We start from the raw sequence: 15,610 nt of genomic DNA, 5'->3' as shown, positions 1-15,610 counted from the left end.
TTCATGCAAGCAGTCCGTTCATGTCCCATAACCCTACCCCATCATTTCCTCATCCACCAAGCACCAAAAGACAAGTGTTGACGAGCATAATCTTCAACAACACTCTGATATTCGTTCGTCTTCCATCCGTACATTCATCTAACTTCATATTGCAACCACCCCCACCCAGCATATGACAATCGCTCATAAGAAATAAGAGATGCCTTAAATATCAAACGCCAAAGGACACAAAATCAAACAAGGCCATCATACAGGGAGAGCGCAGATACAATGGTCTCGTCCCGTTTGCTGCCCTCCTTGAATTCTTCCATATCCAAACTGCCGTTCTCGTCCTTGTCCATCATTCTGAAAATCTTTTTTACTCGTTTTTCGGGTGTGTCTTCGTCTGCTGGGAGTTTGACCATTGAGCCGACCTATTGTGTAGTTAGTACTGATATCAAATAATTCGGAACTGATCCAAGTTATGGAATCGCTATCGCGGAAACCCACCATTTTGTAAATAGCTTCTACGATCGCCAACATCTCATCATAACTGATCTTTCCGTCCCCGTCAATGTCGTATAACTGAAATGCCCAGTCCAGTTTATCTTCCATCTTCCCGCGACTGGTGACACTTAACGCGCAGATAAACTCCTTGAAATCGATTGAGCCAGATTTATCAGAATCGAATACATTAAACACATAATCCGCGAACGACGAGGGGTCTCCAAAGGGGAAGAATTGCCGATAGATCTTTTGGAATTCTTCTTTGGTGAGCATGCCCGATGGGCAGTCCTTTAGGAAACCTTGAAAGGTGTCAGCTGAGTCGCAAATGAAGTGAGAGTATACTCTAGTGCGCACCTTTATACCATTGCTGGAGTTCTTTCTTGTCAAAGTGGGTTGATCGCTGCAGTTCGCTGAGCTGCTCCTGAGAGAGCTTGGACTGACTATAGAATTGAGTCAGCTTGAAATTCAAATCACAAGTTTAACCAGAAGACTCGAATTGTTGGATCAATGGTCGCGACCTGGAGTGCTGATGCATATATCTAGGTGACGCGTGTTCGGCGACTTATTTTCCGCACCTGTGAATCCTGCCGAGTTTTGCTTTCCAAAGTTGTTGCAGATTGTCCACGAGTGCCCGAGGGCCCGAGGGGGCTTCGAATGTTCGTTATTTTCGCCCAAGGGCCTGATGATACGTGGTTGGGATCATGTAGTTGAGGTTTCCTTAGACGACCAGTCGCTCGGCGTACAAGACATGGCTCGGCATGAGCCAACGTTGTCTATTCCTCTGCCAAACTTTCGAGGCAGTCCCACGGCAGGAGAAGTATGGCGACAACGAATGCGCCTGTCGAGTCACCCGGTGTCGAGGAATAGAAAATGAAGCAATCACTTACGATTTTCCCATCTTGAGCGCTTCTCCCTGCTAAATTCTTCTTATATCGAGGACTGCAAGTTGAAGCAATCAATTCGCAGCGTTCGGTCGTAGCAATAAGGGTGTGGTAAAATGTTGAGGGAATCAGAGAATCTGTGACGAGGCAACGAGGTCAGCGTCCATACATAAGGATATTACCAAGACACGCGCAGGCAAGGCGAGGCTGCGGGACATACCCTTTCGTGACCGCACTCCGCCTCTGGCCTGGAATTGCCCGTGTAAATGGCAGACGGTCGGTTTGAAGGACAACAATGATCGAGGACTGCGAGGACTGGCCGTGAATATGCAGGTACAGCAAGACAGACGTCCAAGGCGGTCGTCGTGGCTCGACCTTCAACCCACTTATTAACCTACTTCCACGCCGCGGGGTCTGGTTGAGGGTGGTTGGAGGTGTTTGCAGGCTACGTCAGGTCTGGTACTGCTTTGCCACAAGCGCTCTCCAGCTGGACGGACGGTCTTCTGCCTGGGGCTGTGTTATGATTTTGTCGTGAGAAAGCAGCTCCAAGTGCGTTCTCGGTTTTGGGATGTCGATAGTTGGCACGGATGGCGGGGCACTGGGACTGCGACTGCTCTGGCAGATGGACTGGGCCGCCGTATATGGGGGCTGTGCAAGAAGAGAGAAGCAGACGAAAAGCGGCGCCAAGGGATCGGGCGAGAGTTGCGATATTTATCAATGATAGAGAGATGTTTTAGATTATTGCAACAGGTAGAACGAGTGTCATAATTTTTGTGTTTATGGCAAAGAAAATGGAGACAATCCAAGCTACTTACCTCTTTCTCTTACTCTAATCGATCAATATCTGCTCTCAAATCTCGAGCGGCGACGTGCCAAGGCGGGCTTTTATTGAGGCCGAGTATCTCCCTCCTTGATGGCGCTTATGGAGCATTACCAAGTGTCACAGAGAAGAGCCGCAAGATGTACTCGTGATATGGCTTGAGATAAACCGCACCTCAGTCTCAATCAACCTCCATCTATTGACGATCCATAAGGCTGATGTTCGAGATGTCGTACAGAAGCACGTACTGCTGTGCGCCGTGCTCGTAAGAGAACCCCGCTCTTCATGATAAGCTTTGATAAGATCTGGATGAACCTTGAGGGGTGTGAATGATGGGGGAACTTGGTTCGGTCATGTCATGTTCCAGCAAGTATTTTGAAATTCTAAATCCATCTAGAATTACTTCAATTTTGTGTTGGGTTGGTCTCAACCAGGCGTTTCCTAAGCAACACAAATATGACTTTTTCTTCTCGTGCGTGTAGAATTCGATTGCTAGAAACCCATCGACTTTCCGCTGAATTCGTCGTGTACGCGTATAGCATCCGTAAGGACTTACCCAATTGATTATTGTTAGTTGGAACAATAGCTGGAGCGATTATAGTTTTCCCAACGGCAGTTTCCGTTTATTAGAAAAAGGGGTTCGAAGCGCTTACGCAGCTGATCAGAGTTCGAGCTGTCCCAGACGGCAGCATCCGCTTCTAGAATGTTTCAGTACCAGGTCGTTGGTACTCCCTGCACGTTCCCAGGCAAGTTGGCGGAGCTTGATCGCAATGATCAAAGTGCTGACAAAGTGCGTATATTACTCTGACATTATCTTGGATCGGGTATCATTTTACTGACCTGAATCGCTCATCATTCCGTCCTGTTGAGCACTAAAAGAAGTTGGATAGTAGAGGTCTTGAATGAATGGGCTTCCATAAGGAAAGAAAAAACAGAGGAAAGAAGTGGGCCATATGTGTACATACGAAAGCGAGGCTTGAAGGGCTCTGCATCTAGTTACATTGTCAGCTGCCCAAGTTAACCCTGATGCCGAATATCCGACAACACGGTCGTCTTGCGAAACCAAATCTCAAATCCTTAAGTTGACCGACCTACCTAGTATAAATGTTTGCTCGTACCCACCAATTCGATGCGGTCCCAGTGCATAATATGAAGGGAAGTCAGGGTCAACGAGAGATATCACATTGCTGACATGCTTGTCTTCTTTCATTAAAATATTTGTTTGTGCTTGAAATGTTTGAGTGTAGTCCTCGAGCCCTACAACTACCGATGTGACAGGAGGAGGTGTAAACTGTCAGGCACAAATTCTGGCACTTCATTTTCGGGTTCGGTGTCAATACCTCACGAATTGAACCCAGTTTGTGCTTTGCGGAGAGTCCACGATTGTCGTCACTTCCCATCCTGTGAGGGTGGTCCCGTAAACTCCAACTCTTTCGGATACCCCCTACTGTCACAGGAAGAAAACCTCCAAAGCTCCTTGTGCTGCGGTATATACCAAAATCGAAAGATCCAGCCGGCGAAGAACGGCCACGGAGGCCACATACCTCCATGAATCGGGGATTCAAACGAGAGATCTAAATTGGTAATTGCTAACGGTATCATATATTCCTTCGAATTTAAGTCAGCTGCCTGTCGCTCTCAAACCAAGACGGGTAGACTTACCGTATCCGTGTTGGCCATCGCATCGGCAGAGACCCTTTTGTTATACGCAACCCAATCAATTGCATCAAACTTCTCCAAGCCCACCAATGCCTCAATCTCTTCGGCCAGATGTTTTGTCAAAATTATGGCGAAGCCATCAATTAAATCCCTCACTTTCTGGCCATCATACTCTTCGGTCCCTTCTTTCACCGCTACCACATGGGCTTCAAAAGCTTTCAATCCAGGTTCAAACTCATGATGCTGATCCACACTAGCCTGCATGTACCCTGGGATCCCAATGTCTTCTTCGAGCCAGGGAAAGTGTTTTTCTTCTTCGCCCATGTGATGATGATGGATGGTAACGGTCCAGGTTTGCATGAATTTGATGAAATCAGGTCTGAGTTCGGCGGGTATGAAAGGAGCCTGGAGGTAGATGCAGTTAAGCCCTCGAATTAAAAAGTTGTGTACTAATGCCATATCGGTTGCCACGTTTATTGCCCCGGAAGACTCTTTGCCATTGCCCATCTAACGACCTTAGTATAAAGTGTTGAAACACAATAATATGATAGTGACTTACCCTTCGAGCATGTCTTGGACTTTCGAGGAGCTTGAATGGTCCATCTGCCCACTGAGTTGTGATTTTCGGATTGCTCTGTCCCATGTTGAATGTTAAAATGAAGGGAAAGGACCACGATTCAAATAATAAAACAAGAGATGATGCTCAATGGCGAGGCTCTTGTATAAAAGATTTCGCCCCCAGATCTCCCCAATGTAAGATTTGCTACGCCTCAGCCATGGGGGCAGCGTATCTGTGGAGCATGTCATCCTATTCCATGTTTTGGTGCGAGTGTGCGAGGCTCGCACGCCCTCACCTGTTGAGAATCATTTTATTCGCTCTATATTAACAAAGGGCTTTTATGGCGTATCTGGCGAACAATACCCGCTTCATAACCAAAAATAGGAGAACTCCGCAATGACTTATCTTTTTAACAAGTCGTCGCCGACAGTACCGAAGCCTCTGAATTAAATGGCGGGGTGATTAGGCCCAAATGCATGCGACTCGAAATCTTTAGGACTTCCGGTAGGAATGAAAGGCCTTATCTGTCCCAGACTGCACAAATCTGTACCTCTGTACTTGTAAATATGCCAACTTACAGAAAGCACCAGATAGGGTAGCAAGATACGCCTCCAAGTGGTGGGGTAGCAATGCTGACATACGAATTTCAGCCGCAAGAACTTGCGTCAGGTAGTACCCCGGAAACAGAAACATTGAAGAGTGCCATTGGCGTCAGGATCATTTTAGCAAGCCGAGAAGTCCGGCTATGGATCGCCGTTTGTCGTTTAGATAGATCCCGGGTACAAAACGGGAAAATGGTCGGAAAGGGAGTGCTTGAAGCGATATGTAAGTTATACAAGTCCCTCAGTAACATGTGCATTTCTCTAATCGATAAAGCCTTGTCTTGTAGTGCACCAACCTGAAATTTCAGAGATCTCGCGAAGTTATAACTAATCTGCTGTGGTAGTTTTCGAATTGTTGCTTCTGCGATTGATGGTTTCCAGATAGTAGAATACATTGAGGAGTTGGGTGGCATCTGTTTGGTTGAAACAGGAGACGTCAAGAGGCTGTTGGTTATCATGTGATTCCGCGCAGAGGTGGGCCAGATTCGCTAAGCCTAATTCGAATCCCCAACCGGGTACATCATCGCGGCTTCAAGCCGCGTCGCAAAGTGCTTTCTCAGATTCAACCAAAATGGACAACATAATAGATCAGCGTTTTGAGCGCGTGGAGAAGGCGCTTGCAACACTCATCACTTCGATTTCAACTTACAATCCTTCAATATCTCATGCCAACGATCTGGTCGCAGCTGATACTGAACTTAGCCAAGGGCTAGAACAGTGTTTGTCAAAACCTAGAGAATTCGTCGTGTTTATTTGTTAATTCTTCCAGTGTCTGCCCATCAATCCAATTATGCGAAGATTCTTGCTCTACGTGCTGAATCTGAAGACCTCGATGCCCAGATCAAAGACAAACTCACACTTCTCACAACCACTCGCAAAGAACTCCTAGCTGCATCCTCTACAAACTTTACCTCCAAAGCGAACGCTGTAGACGTTGCCGAAATACTGTCATACGCAAGTCGATCGAGTAAATTCACGCGTCCTGCTACATTCCGAGAAGTCGAGGCGCAGAGTAATCCAGATACTGGAGATGGGGGAACCAACACACCAAAGGAGCCTGGCTCGCAGTCACAGACAAACGGCACGTCAACACCGATTACGGGAATAAATGGCGTGGATAAGGATACTCAAATGACTCAAGGAACAGTAACCAATCTTGAGTCCGCAACTCCAGCTGCAGAGCTCCCAAGCCAAGCGACGAACCAGAGTTCACAGACGGCGTTGCCTGAGCATTGGCTTTCTCTCATCAGTCCAGAAGCACACATGCCCTTCGTACCTTGGCCCTCCGAGGACACCATCAGAAGAGGCGCGCTAGCTAGTATCGAGATTTTGATCAATCAAGGAAAGGATCCGGCGACATTTGACCCAGAGAAGAGTGCCGAATTAGAAGCCGACCGGAAGAGAATACAAGAGGAGGAGGACATGGCCAGAGAAGCAGAGCGCCTTAAGAGGGAAGAGGAAGCACGGAGAAGAATGGAGAGGAGAGCGAGCGAAATTGGCGCTGCTCCCGCAGTTCGTCAAGAAGCCAAGCCTGCAGCATTTTCGTTGGATATGCTTGACGACGAAGAAGACGACGACTAGGTCCTTGTGCAATCATTTTGTCATGAGGAATGACAACCATAGCTTTGCGCCATTATAATGGGGTTAGGATATTTTTTGGAAATATCCAGTCTACTTCATGGTAATACCCAAATGATTTCGAATCTACTCTTGACATCTGAAGTATCCACTGCTGGATATATATCGTGCTCTAACCTGTCTGGATTCCTCCATATTAATTGATCACTCAATGTGCTCTTTACTCTTCCAACCCGTAGAGAACCAGCTACTCCACATCTCCTGCACATACTGCAACAACCTCGCCATCTTCTCCATCTGAAAGCGAAGAAATGAGCCAGTCGAGGCCTCCGTCCGTTCCAACACCATCTCCTTCGTCCTCTCCAGCCCCTCGCCATCCTCCAAGAAGAATCTCAACATAACACCAGCCGCCCACACCGCATCATCATCCTGATCAACCTGCTCCAACGCCCTCTTTATAAACTCCTCCTCCCAAATCACCTTCCCAAAAACCCTCAACGTCTCACAATTCACAAAACGATCAAACTCCGCATGTCCTTGATACGTCAACACCCTCCCCCGTTTCCACACGCCCTGGAGTCCACAATGACTCGATCGGCCTACCGACACAAAGCCCTCGGGGAGCTCATGTAAATCCACATGATCCGCGTGCACAAATTGTAGGCGTAGCTCATTAGGACGCTCCGGGTTCGAGGTCACGGGTCCGAAATGGGCTTGGAATTGGGGAGAGAGAGTGATGGGATGCACGCCTAGTTCCCAGCCGTTGGGGTCTTTACAGACGATATTTTGACCTGGGGGAGAGAAGAGGACGTGGCTGAGGAGTTGGTGGCCGAAACAGGAGCCGAAGATTCTGATGTGTGGGTGTTGAGTGTATATTTCTGAGTTTCATTAGGTTGATTTGGAATGGATGAAGGCGCGGTGAAAACTTACTATGGCATAACGCAGTGAGGGCTTCTATCCAGGGGACTTTATCATATGCTGAAGATGCTTTGTCTTATATCAGCTCCCTATCTATAGATGCATCCAATCGAAATCAGTACTCACCTGATCCCGTGATTATAATCCCATCCAAACCCCTCAATTCCTCATCCGAAGGCTCCTCCCCCTTCATAGAATCATACCTACTAAACTTCAACTCCAATCCCTCGAACTCTGCACTTTTAGAAGCCGCATCTCGTAGTAATGAGGCGAAGATATCGCTGTAGTAATTCCGGGCCGCGTAGACGTTGGGAACGGGGATATCACAATCTAGGATTGCGATGTGGAGGGGTGCGGGCATGGATGCTCTAATTTTATTTGGTGCTTTCAATGTGAGGTCTCAGAACTACAGTTTTAAACAGAAGGATTGAGAGTATCAGCTATATCAATCACCAAAACTCCCACTCTTCCAGGCTCCAAAAGCGATAAGCCAGCAGGAGTTCCTTATCGACAATGCCAAGACTTGCAAGCAGGTACGAAGTAGTATTCGGGATATTCGGCTAAGGACCCCCAAGGGGTTCGTGGTCGGATATGGTAAGAGAGTCCTTCTTCACGTGAGAGATGTTTTCCTTTTGCTGTTCGTTTTGGCTTCTGTTTAGTGAGGTTTTGGTTCGGAGGTTGAAATCTGAGGTTCGCTTATGGTGGAGGGGAGGCTAGGGGGAGATGGCCGATGGTTTCGGAGGGAGGTTCCGATGGGGACTTAAGGTACGTGACTTTTGGCGGCTACTATATATTTATTTGACTTTTGGAAAGGTTAGGGGTTTGACTGGAACTAGGAAATGCATTTGGGTACAGCTTCGTTTTGACAGAGAGTTGATGTTTGTGTGCAATGAATCATCATGTGCTAATATTGTGTACTATTACTTCTCGTGTCACAGTATGGCTTAAAGGTGACCACCTCAACTGCATTTCAGTCAGACAAACACGCATCCAAGCAGTAAGTGATTATTAAATGCTTTAAAGGCTACTGCGTGTACAGAATCCTGCTCGACATCAGTTCCAAAGGCAGATTGACGCTGCTGCAGGATAGAATAGTAGCTTGTAATTCAATGAAATTTTATTGCTGCACCAGCTCTTTTGATATTACTGCTACGGGACTGACTTAGTCCACTTTGGGTTTCACCATGTTTTCCGTCCAGGTCAAGTTTTCATCCTTCGTCTCATTTAACCACTTATCTAATGGTGACTGAGAATCTTTCGATTTGGACGCTGTCCAGGTGTTGGAGGATAATGCACTTTGCGTCGCTTGTTGCTCTTGAGACTTGGTGGCGTACGAAATGGCGATATCCAGCTGTGAGGTAACATCTAGACTGTTAGGGCCTTGAGTTTCGAGGCCCTTTTGAGCTCTCTCCTTCTTGTTGTCTTTTCCACTTGGGAAGTGTTAGTCGACCATCCCACGTCAGCGACAATGTTTACGGACCTTTTCAAAGCTTGTTGAATCTCCATCTTCTCCATTTTGTCTGCGAGCTATGACAGAAATAATATCCAGGATGAGATGTGAAATTTCGAGTGTCCTCGTTCCCAACTTTTCGTGGTTAAGTGGGCTGGCGAGATAATGAAGATATTAAGAATCTCATCATTTTTCGAGAGCCATTTGAATAAGTACTGATAAAGCGACCCTAGTAACTACAAGAGAGGCTCAAATTCCAGCATGTTGTCGGCCGCAATTCTGCATCATGCATATATCCTGAACCAGATCATGAAGAAGACTATTTTGTGGCATTCCCTTCCGCCAGTCGTTCGACATGGTACCAGAAGACAACCTGGTAGATATGTAGTAATCGCAAGGCAGCTTTCGTGAGCCTCAAGATAATGAAGCTACTGAAACCTATCATTGTTGGTTGAAGAATTGGCTCGACCTGATAGTGGACAGAGCCCAAATCACATGACCGTCTTCCTATGTGGTTGCCCATATCTTCGAGGATATTATCCAAATTGATAGGCGTGATAGTCGAGTGCATATAAACGGTGTAGATACCCTTCTTTGTACTACCATGAGAGTATTGAGTGATTTATATTAGTGGTTGAATCCGTGGACGGGAAGGACCGAAGCTTTATTAGCAACTTGTTTGTCTGCGATTGGAGACAACAAACAACCTTAAGCATAATTCTGTCTAACTTGGGCGAAAGTTGCCACATGGGTATATGCTGTGCTCTACTCGCCATTGGATTGATTCGAATACAAAGAAACCTAGAAGAAAAAACACGAGGAGCGGCACCATATGTATCGGTCCATCACGTGGTACAACACCGTTGGTGGAGCGGGAGCCTCCTCAAGGACAGCCCCTGAATAAGTCGTCAGCCGAAATGGCATCGACATGCAGAAATAAATTAAGCGTGGTAGAGTACTCATTTGTGTCAACCAGTTTCGGGCTTTTATGAAATTGTTCAGCATCTCCACCCCCGCAATATCCCATCTCAAAACCAAATATGGCAATAAGTGGGGCACATGTGCGAATGTACGGAATACAATCTTAGCGTGCATTTCGACTCACCTTGTAACCCCTTTTCAACGCCTCGGTACTTGGAACATCTTTTTCAACATCTTTTTGGTTCAACTTCACAATTCGCGTTTTTTTATTTTAATTGAGTGGGAGTCATCATGATGCTTAATCGACGAACAATTATCTTCGTGTCGACGGCTCTAGTTTTTATATTCATCTTTGCGCTCGGTCGAAATATCGACGTCTCCTCCTTAAAACTATCGAGCCCAACCACCGATCCAGAGTATGCGGGACTTGGAAACAACGACGATGCCTCCCTTTGGGAAGGCTCTACGCCAGTTGTTACCGTTACAAAGCCCGATCCAGTGAAGGAGGAAAAGCAGCCACCCAAATTCGAAGGAGGAAAGTCAGCCGCGCATACACTACATCCAGACGCCCAAACGTACTTCGACCTTGCCTTCTCACCAAAGAAACCATACCACTACGACTTCCCTGCGATTCGACAACGCTGCGAGCGAATGCAATGGCCTGAGAAGGAGGAGGACATCGTATACATGAAATGTGGGGGAATGGCGGCAGGTCTTACTTCGATTATCTCTCAAGTTAAAACATGTCTCAAATATGCCATCGATTCTGGATCCTCGATCGTACTTCCCGCCATGCCCCTTCGCGACTCTACCGATCTGAAGGAGTTCAACTTTCTCAACGAGGCCGAATACTACACCTACGATCAATGGTTTGATGCCGAACACTTGATCGAGGGTTTGGCACACGCGTGCCCTAAGATGAAGGTTATACACCCCAAGAAACTAGATGTTGCAGGAGGTGTGCCAGTAAAGCACAACTGGAGTGTGGATTTAGGAAGCGCTCCAGGCTATCAAGCCTTTGTCTCCTATTTCTGGCCTGGACGGCTATTCAAACCCTTCTGGGATGAGGAGGTGGGCAAATTGAAGGCAAATGTGACGGATCCAGTTCCTGCAGGGAAAGAAAATGGCATTACAGTCGTTTCGATTCACAGCATGTTTTTGGTTTATCGCATCACGGACGATCCTACTCGTAGCGATTTGCGGTTGTGGAATGATATCGGAAATTTGATTCGCTTCCTTCCGGAGCCACGCGAGATCGTCCATGAACTCCTTGAACTCATCCCCAGGCCGTACTATGGTGTTCACTTCCGCGTCGAGAACGACACAATTTGGTCGCCTTTGGAGAATCAATTGAAGATGAATCTGGAAGCCCTTGACAAGGCTTGGGCGCAAGATAACAAGAATGGCGACCCCAAAGCAAAGAAGCCTCTTGTATATCTTGCTTGTGGGGATAAGGAACAAGTCAAAAAGTTTCAAGCCGCTGGTGCGGAACGTGGTTGGGAGGTAACTCATAAGTGGGGAGTCGCAGCTATGTCTCCAACGAAGAAAGAAGACATCCTCAAGAAGATGGACGCCCTAGCGTTCGATTTTCAAGGTGCTGTAGATATGGGTGTTATGATGCAAGCGAACTTTTATATGGGCATTACGGGAAGTGCTTTTAGTAGCACAATTGCCAATGCTAGAGATGGAACTGGAAGATATCGAGGCAGCAGCCTTTACATCTACGAGGATGGGGGCGCGAGAAATCACCTTAATAATGATGGCGAGGCTAATGGATATCCATGTTGTTTGTAGATGAATTATAAATGGAGGCCCTTGTATAATTACTTTGTCGATATTTTAGCGGCCGGCGTTTGATGGTGGGAGGGGTACCTGTAAAAACGGAATACTGGACAGTACATGAATAGCGTTAGACTCAGCATTGAGAAGCTTCAAATTAATCATATTTACAACAATTATTTGTCCTCAACTTCTGCTTTGCATATCCTGGTCGATGTCTGATTGCACACGAAGCATAATACTTAAGCAGCAAAGCCATATAAAGATACGCGACTTGAAAATATGTCAACTTTACAAGGAAGATCCACCCAGGTTGAGCCGGTCAAGTAGAACATACCCCCCATCGCCCAACGAGATATACTTACCTCAAATACATCAGGAGCCGTGACCTCCTTGATTGGGTCAAGGAAGGAGCTCTCCAAACATAAAATGCTAGCAGAATATTGTACGAAATTCAATTTAACTCGAAGATCCCGCAGGCCTTTCATGTCCGCAAGACATTTCCATGTGTCTTTCCATTCTTTCTGATAATATAATTGGTCTTTAGTCGTCTTTTCAAGCCCGTCTACACCAAAGAATGTTTCGTGGGCTAGGATACGCCATTCGAGACGAAGTGTACGGATGGCGTTGAGACGTTGTGGTAACAAGAAACGAGGGAGAAATCGCGTGCAGTTAGATACTGTTGTGTCGAAAGTATTGCACTCATATATGAGATCTATGGTCTCGGAATAACTGACAGCTGTAAGTATTGATACATTGTAGTCGTAGGTCTGCTCACATTTGATGGCACGTCTGAAGCAGTTCTATGAGAGGAGGCTTCCACGGCTTCACGTTGTACGAGAGACTCAAGCGTTGATTTGATTCTGGCTGATAAGTGTGCCATCTCTTAAAGCATGCTGCTTCACAGCGTGGCCAGTCACTTGGTTCAGTAGATTGGCAAAGGATATAAGCCAGCCGGCCGCGATTTGTCGGACATTTCAAGAGGCCGAGATGGATGTATTGATCTCCTACTACGTATTTCCATATCATAACTCTAAGCTCATAAGGTAGAGCAGTAAGTAGTAAACTTTCTGATTGATCGGCCCATATTTGACGGCGATTTCCGGGAAGCCTTGATCTTGTAACAGGTGGTGGGGTAAGTGACCGTCGCTTCTTGCGTAGGATAGCTGGAGGCGGCCGTTTCAGAACGCGGATATCGTGGAGATCTTTGTACTTCTCCGCCACTGTGGAAACAACGAAGGCTGGTAGTTCGCAGCAGACGATACTGATGCTCCAGCATAATGTATATGCAACGGATCCTAAGAATTTCATGATGAATAGGACGTGATGTGAATGTAATATATATGAAACGAGCAGACCTAACTAAAGCAACGAATATGATGAGAGTGAAGCAAGAAATGCGTGAAATTGAAGGACGGGCGTAAATGAGCAAGCAGCCATTGAAGAATGAACAACATATACATGACAACCTATTCCTAATCAGGGGTCAATCAAGGTACATGAGTTTTGCACAAAGTAGCTAAGACACAATTGATGTCTGGAAGGCATCGAGAAAGGCTGTCGTCGTAGGCAGGACTTGCGGACTAGTCCATATGGGGACTGGTGGCGGCTGATCTTCGGGCTGGATCACCTTGTCGCGTCTCCCTTGCGGCGGTTGTTTTCATCTCATAAACTTTCTTCTTTTAACAAAGACATGATTATTCTAAAGATAACAAGGTTTTTAGTTTCTGGCTATCACTAGTATCATCAAGCTGTTTGGATACCGCTCATATAGGGTGCCCACGTTTGTCTCCTGGCGATGAAAATTGCTCTTCACAATGGCGATTCTTGAGGGATTTCTGAAATCAATAGCTGGATTTCTGCAAACGAAAAATGCTGGCGAACTCAAACACTACCTCAGAGTTGAGCCGCCTTTACCAGATGAGTTTATGCAACTTGCTAAGGAGCTGAAAAGCTCTTGGCAGAATAGTGCCTCCCTTGAGGCATATGTAGAGAAGCTCATTCCTGAGACGGACGATGGAGGTGTATGGACTGGTTTCCAGGTTTTCATGAAAGAATATCTTGAGTTTTGGAGAGATGTCAATTTCGATGATCTCCTCGAGACGCATTCGCAATTGAGCGCTTTGGTGAAGTAGGTATGCTGTTATGGAAAATCACGAGGGACTTAATTGACAGTAACTGGCAGCGCTTGTATTACCGCCCTTTCGAATCCTACATATGGGATTGTTGTTTTACCCACTGTTATCCAGCTGTCAGGAAACCTCGCCAAACTCGGGGTTATGCTTGATAGTCGTCCAGACTTGTTACGGAAACTTCGCAAGACGACTGACGATCAAGCAGAAGGCGGAAAGACTCTCGTCGAAGGGACTGCTGAATCAATCCAAAGAGCTTTCACTGTATGTCTTACTGAGAGAAGCTCAAATCGCAATGGTATAGGACGCGATGGACAACCAGAGGGTAAGAAAATTGGAATATACTCCTTGGCAAACATGGTATTGAAACTACTCTTTCAGGTATTTCTCAGCCCATCTGTTTTTATTGGTCTACCTTTTCTAACTAGCCTTTAGTGCCGCAAGACCAAATTGGCAAATCAAATCTTCATGAACATCACTCAAAACTCTCCGCCACTAGCACTTTATCCCGCCAGTCAAAGAGTTACATACCTTTATTATTTAGGAAGGTTCCTCTTCGACAACAATCACTTTTTCAGAGCTCAATTATGTCTTCAGTCTGCCTACGACCAGTGCCATGCCAGGTGTATAAATCAGCGGCGCAATATTCTCATCTATCTTTTCTCAGCCAACATGATTTTAGGCCGTTTTCCATCTAGGACGTTCATGTCTCGACCGGAAGCAGCCGGTCTGTTGGAGAAATTTGTGCCCATATCAAAAGCAATCCGAAGGGGTGACATGGTCGCGTTCAAACACGCTTTAGGACCTGAATCCGGAAATCAAGAGTGGTTTTTCCGTAGAGGGGTCTTCCTACCACTGCTCTCTCGCTGCGAAGTCCTAGTTTGGCGCTCACTTGCACGGCGTGTCTTCTTGCTCACCTACCAATTTCCCACTGATCCCCAGTCGCGAAAGGCACCGACTCTTGATGTCACAGATGTGCTAGCAGCGGCAAAATACTGCCAAAAGACTTTAGAGGGGTGGACGCGACAGTCAAATAATCTGGTTCCGCCTCCAGGTGGCCCTAAAAAGCTCCGAGCGCAAGAGGGAGTCATATTCGGAAACAAGATGCCGAATGCTGTGGAAATAGAAGCTGTACTTGCAAGTCTTCTACAGCAAGGATTCCTCCATGGCTTTATCAGCCATAATCAAGAGAAGTTTGCCATTCTCGGAGCAAAGCAACGTGGTCCACTTAAAGCTGGATTTCCTGAAGTTTGGGAAGTTCTTAAAGCGCGTGCGGAACGCGAAGGAAGAAATAGTGAAGTTCCTGGCTGGGTACAGAATGAACGGAAGGGTGGAGGTGGAGTAATTAACCTCAGTGGAATTGCGCGGCCGGTGGGTAGCGGATGATAGCTGAGTCTGTCAAAATTTTGGATATTGTCTGAATAGGTGGAGCAAGGGCTATGGCAGTATGAGATGTGGAATGTCAAAAAATTAGGGGTTGGCGGCATATTTTTGGCGGCAAAGAACCGAGCGGAGGGTTGAATAGGCAGTCCACAAAAGGTTATGGCGTGACAGAGAAATCAACGTCTCCCGAATCACGCATCAGAAATTGCAGAAATACCTGGAAACTGTGTTGGGGAAGGACCATTATTTGAATGTTTTATTGGAAGAGAGCCACCGCTACGGGTTCTTCTAGTTGTGTTGCTCAATTAAGCCATCAAGACCTCAGTTTTCTTCGATGCAAGTGGCAGGAGTACAACAAAATAACTTCCAAATAAACTCCACGTCTGAAGACTATTCATACTCAGCTGGCTGACGTGGGAAACCGCGTAATCAAGACTTTTTG

The 15,610-nt window shown here is 46.5% G+C and overlaps 8 protein-coding genes across 8 annotated transcripts; 3 read left to right on the top strand and 5 right to left on the bottom strand.

Annotated features, from left to right (window-relative positions):
• Positions 1-233: 233 nt before the first annotated feature.
• GLAREA_12756 (EF-hand) lies at positions 234-1,384 on the bottom strand (the record flags this gene model as incomplete). The annotated part of the gene is made up of 4 exons (XM_008083537.1): positions 234-413; positions 490-785; positions 841-926; positions 1,374-1,384. The coding sequence occupies 4 exons, from the start codon at positions 1,382-1,384 to the stop codon at positions 234-236; spliced, it is 573 nt and encodes a 190-aa protein (XP_008081728.1).
• A 1,295-nt stretch (positions 1,385-2,679) lies between these two features.
• On the bottom strand, positions 2,680-4,489 carry GLAREA_12755 (uncharacterized protein; the record flags this gene model as incomplete). Its single annotated transcript, XM_008083536.1, has 6 exons — positions 2,680-2,738; positions 3,153-3,179; positions 3,283-3,478; positions 3,528-3,761; positions 3,850-4,353; positions 4,406-4,489. 6 exons carry the CDS (start codon positions 4,487-4,489, stop codon positions 2,680-2,682), a joined length of 1,104 nt encoding a protein of 367 aa, XP_008081727.1.
• Positions 4,490-5,578: 1,089 nt separating this feature from the next.
• On the top strand, positions 5,579-6,588 carry GLAREA_12754 (uncharacterized protein; the record flags this gene model as incomplete). The annotated part of the gene is made up of 2 exons (XM_008083535.1): positions 5,579-5,726; positions 5,777-6,588. The coding sequence occupies 2 exons, from the start codon at positions 5,579-5,581 to the stop codon at positions 6,586-6,588; spliced, it is 960 nt and encodes a 319-aa protein (XP_008081726.1).
• A 201-nt stretch (positions 6,589-6,789) lies between these two features.
• Positions 6,790-7,864, bottom strand: GLAREA_12753 (Class I glutamine amidotransferase-like protein; the record flags this gene model as incomplete). The annotated part of the gene is made up of 3 exons (XM_008083534.1): positions 6,790-7,463; positions 7,516-7,572; positions 7,630-7,864. The coding sequence occupies 3 exons, from the start codon at positions 7,862-7,864 to the stop codon at positions 6,790-6,792; spliced, it is 966 nt and encodes a 321-aa protein (XP_008081725.1).
• Positions 7,865-8,665: 801 nt separating this feature from the next.
• Positions 8,666-9,018, bottom strand: GLAREA_12752 (uncharacterized protein; the record flags this gene model as incomplete). Its single annotated transcript, XM_008083533.1, has 2 exons — positions 8,666-8,933; positions 8,984-9,018. The coding sequence occupies 2 exons, from the start codon at positions 9,016-9,018 to the stop codon at positions 8,666-8,668; spliced, it is 303 nt and encodes a 100-aa protein (XP_008081724.1).
• A 1,147-nt stretch (positions 9,019-10,165) lies between these two features.
• GLAREA_12751 (uncharacterized protein) lies at positions 10,166-11,668 on the top strand (the record flags this gene model as incomplete). Its single annotated transcript, XM_008083532.1, has 1 exon — positions 10,166-11,668. The coding sequence occupies one exon, from the start codon at positions 10,166-10,168 to the stop codon at positions 11,666-11,668; it is 1,503 nt and encodes a 500-aa protein (XP_008081723.1).
• A 227-nt stretch (positions 11,669-11,895) lies between these two features.
• Positions 11,896-12,964, bottom strand: GLAREA_12750 (uncharacterized protein; the record flags this gene model as incomplete). The annotated part of the gene is made up of 2 exons (XM_008083531.1): positions 11,896-12,385; positions 12,432-12,964. The coding sequence occupies 2 exons, from the start codon at positions 12,962-12,964 to the stop codon at positions 11,896-11,898; spliced, it is 1,023 nt and encodes a 340-aa protein (XP_008081722.1).
• Positions 12,965-13,470: 506 nt separating this feature from the next.
• Positions 13,471-15,171, top strand: GLAREA_12749 (uncharacterized protein; the record flags this gene model as incomplete). Its single annotated transcript, XM_008083530.1, has 3 exons — positions 13,471-13,784; positions 13,839-14,166; positions 14,221-15,171. 3 exons carry the CDS (start codon positions 13,471-13,473, stop codon positions 15,169-15,171), a joined length of 1,593 nt encoding a protein of 530 aa, XP_008081721.1.
• Positions 15,172-15,610: the final 439 nt, after the last annotated feature.

The sequence above is a fragment of the Glarea lozoyensis genome (genome assembly GCF_000409485.1).
Source record: "Glarea lozoyensis ATCC 20868 chromosome Unknown GLAREA19, whole genome shotgun sequence".
Lineage (NCBI taxonomy): Eukaryota > Fungi > Ascomycota > Leotiomycetes > Helotiales > Helotiaceae > Glarea > Glarea lozoyensis.
The sequence above is the reverse complement of the archived record's forward strand: the minus strand, read 5'-3'. Positions and strand labels throughout refer to the sequence as shown.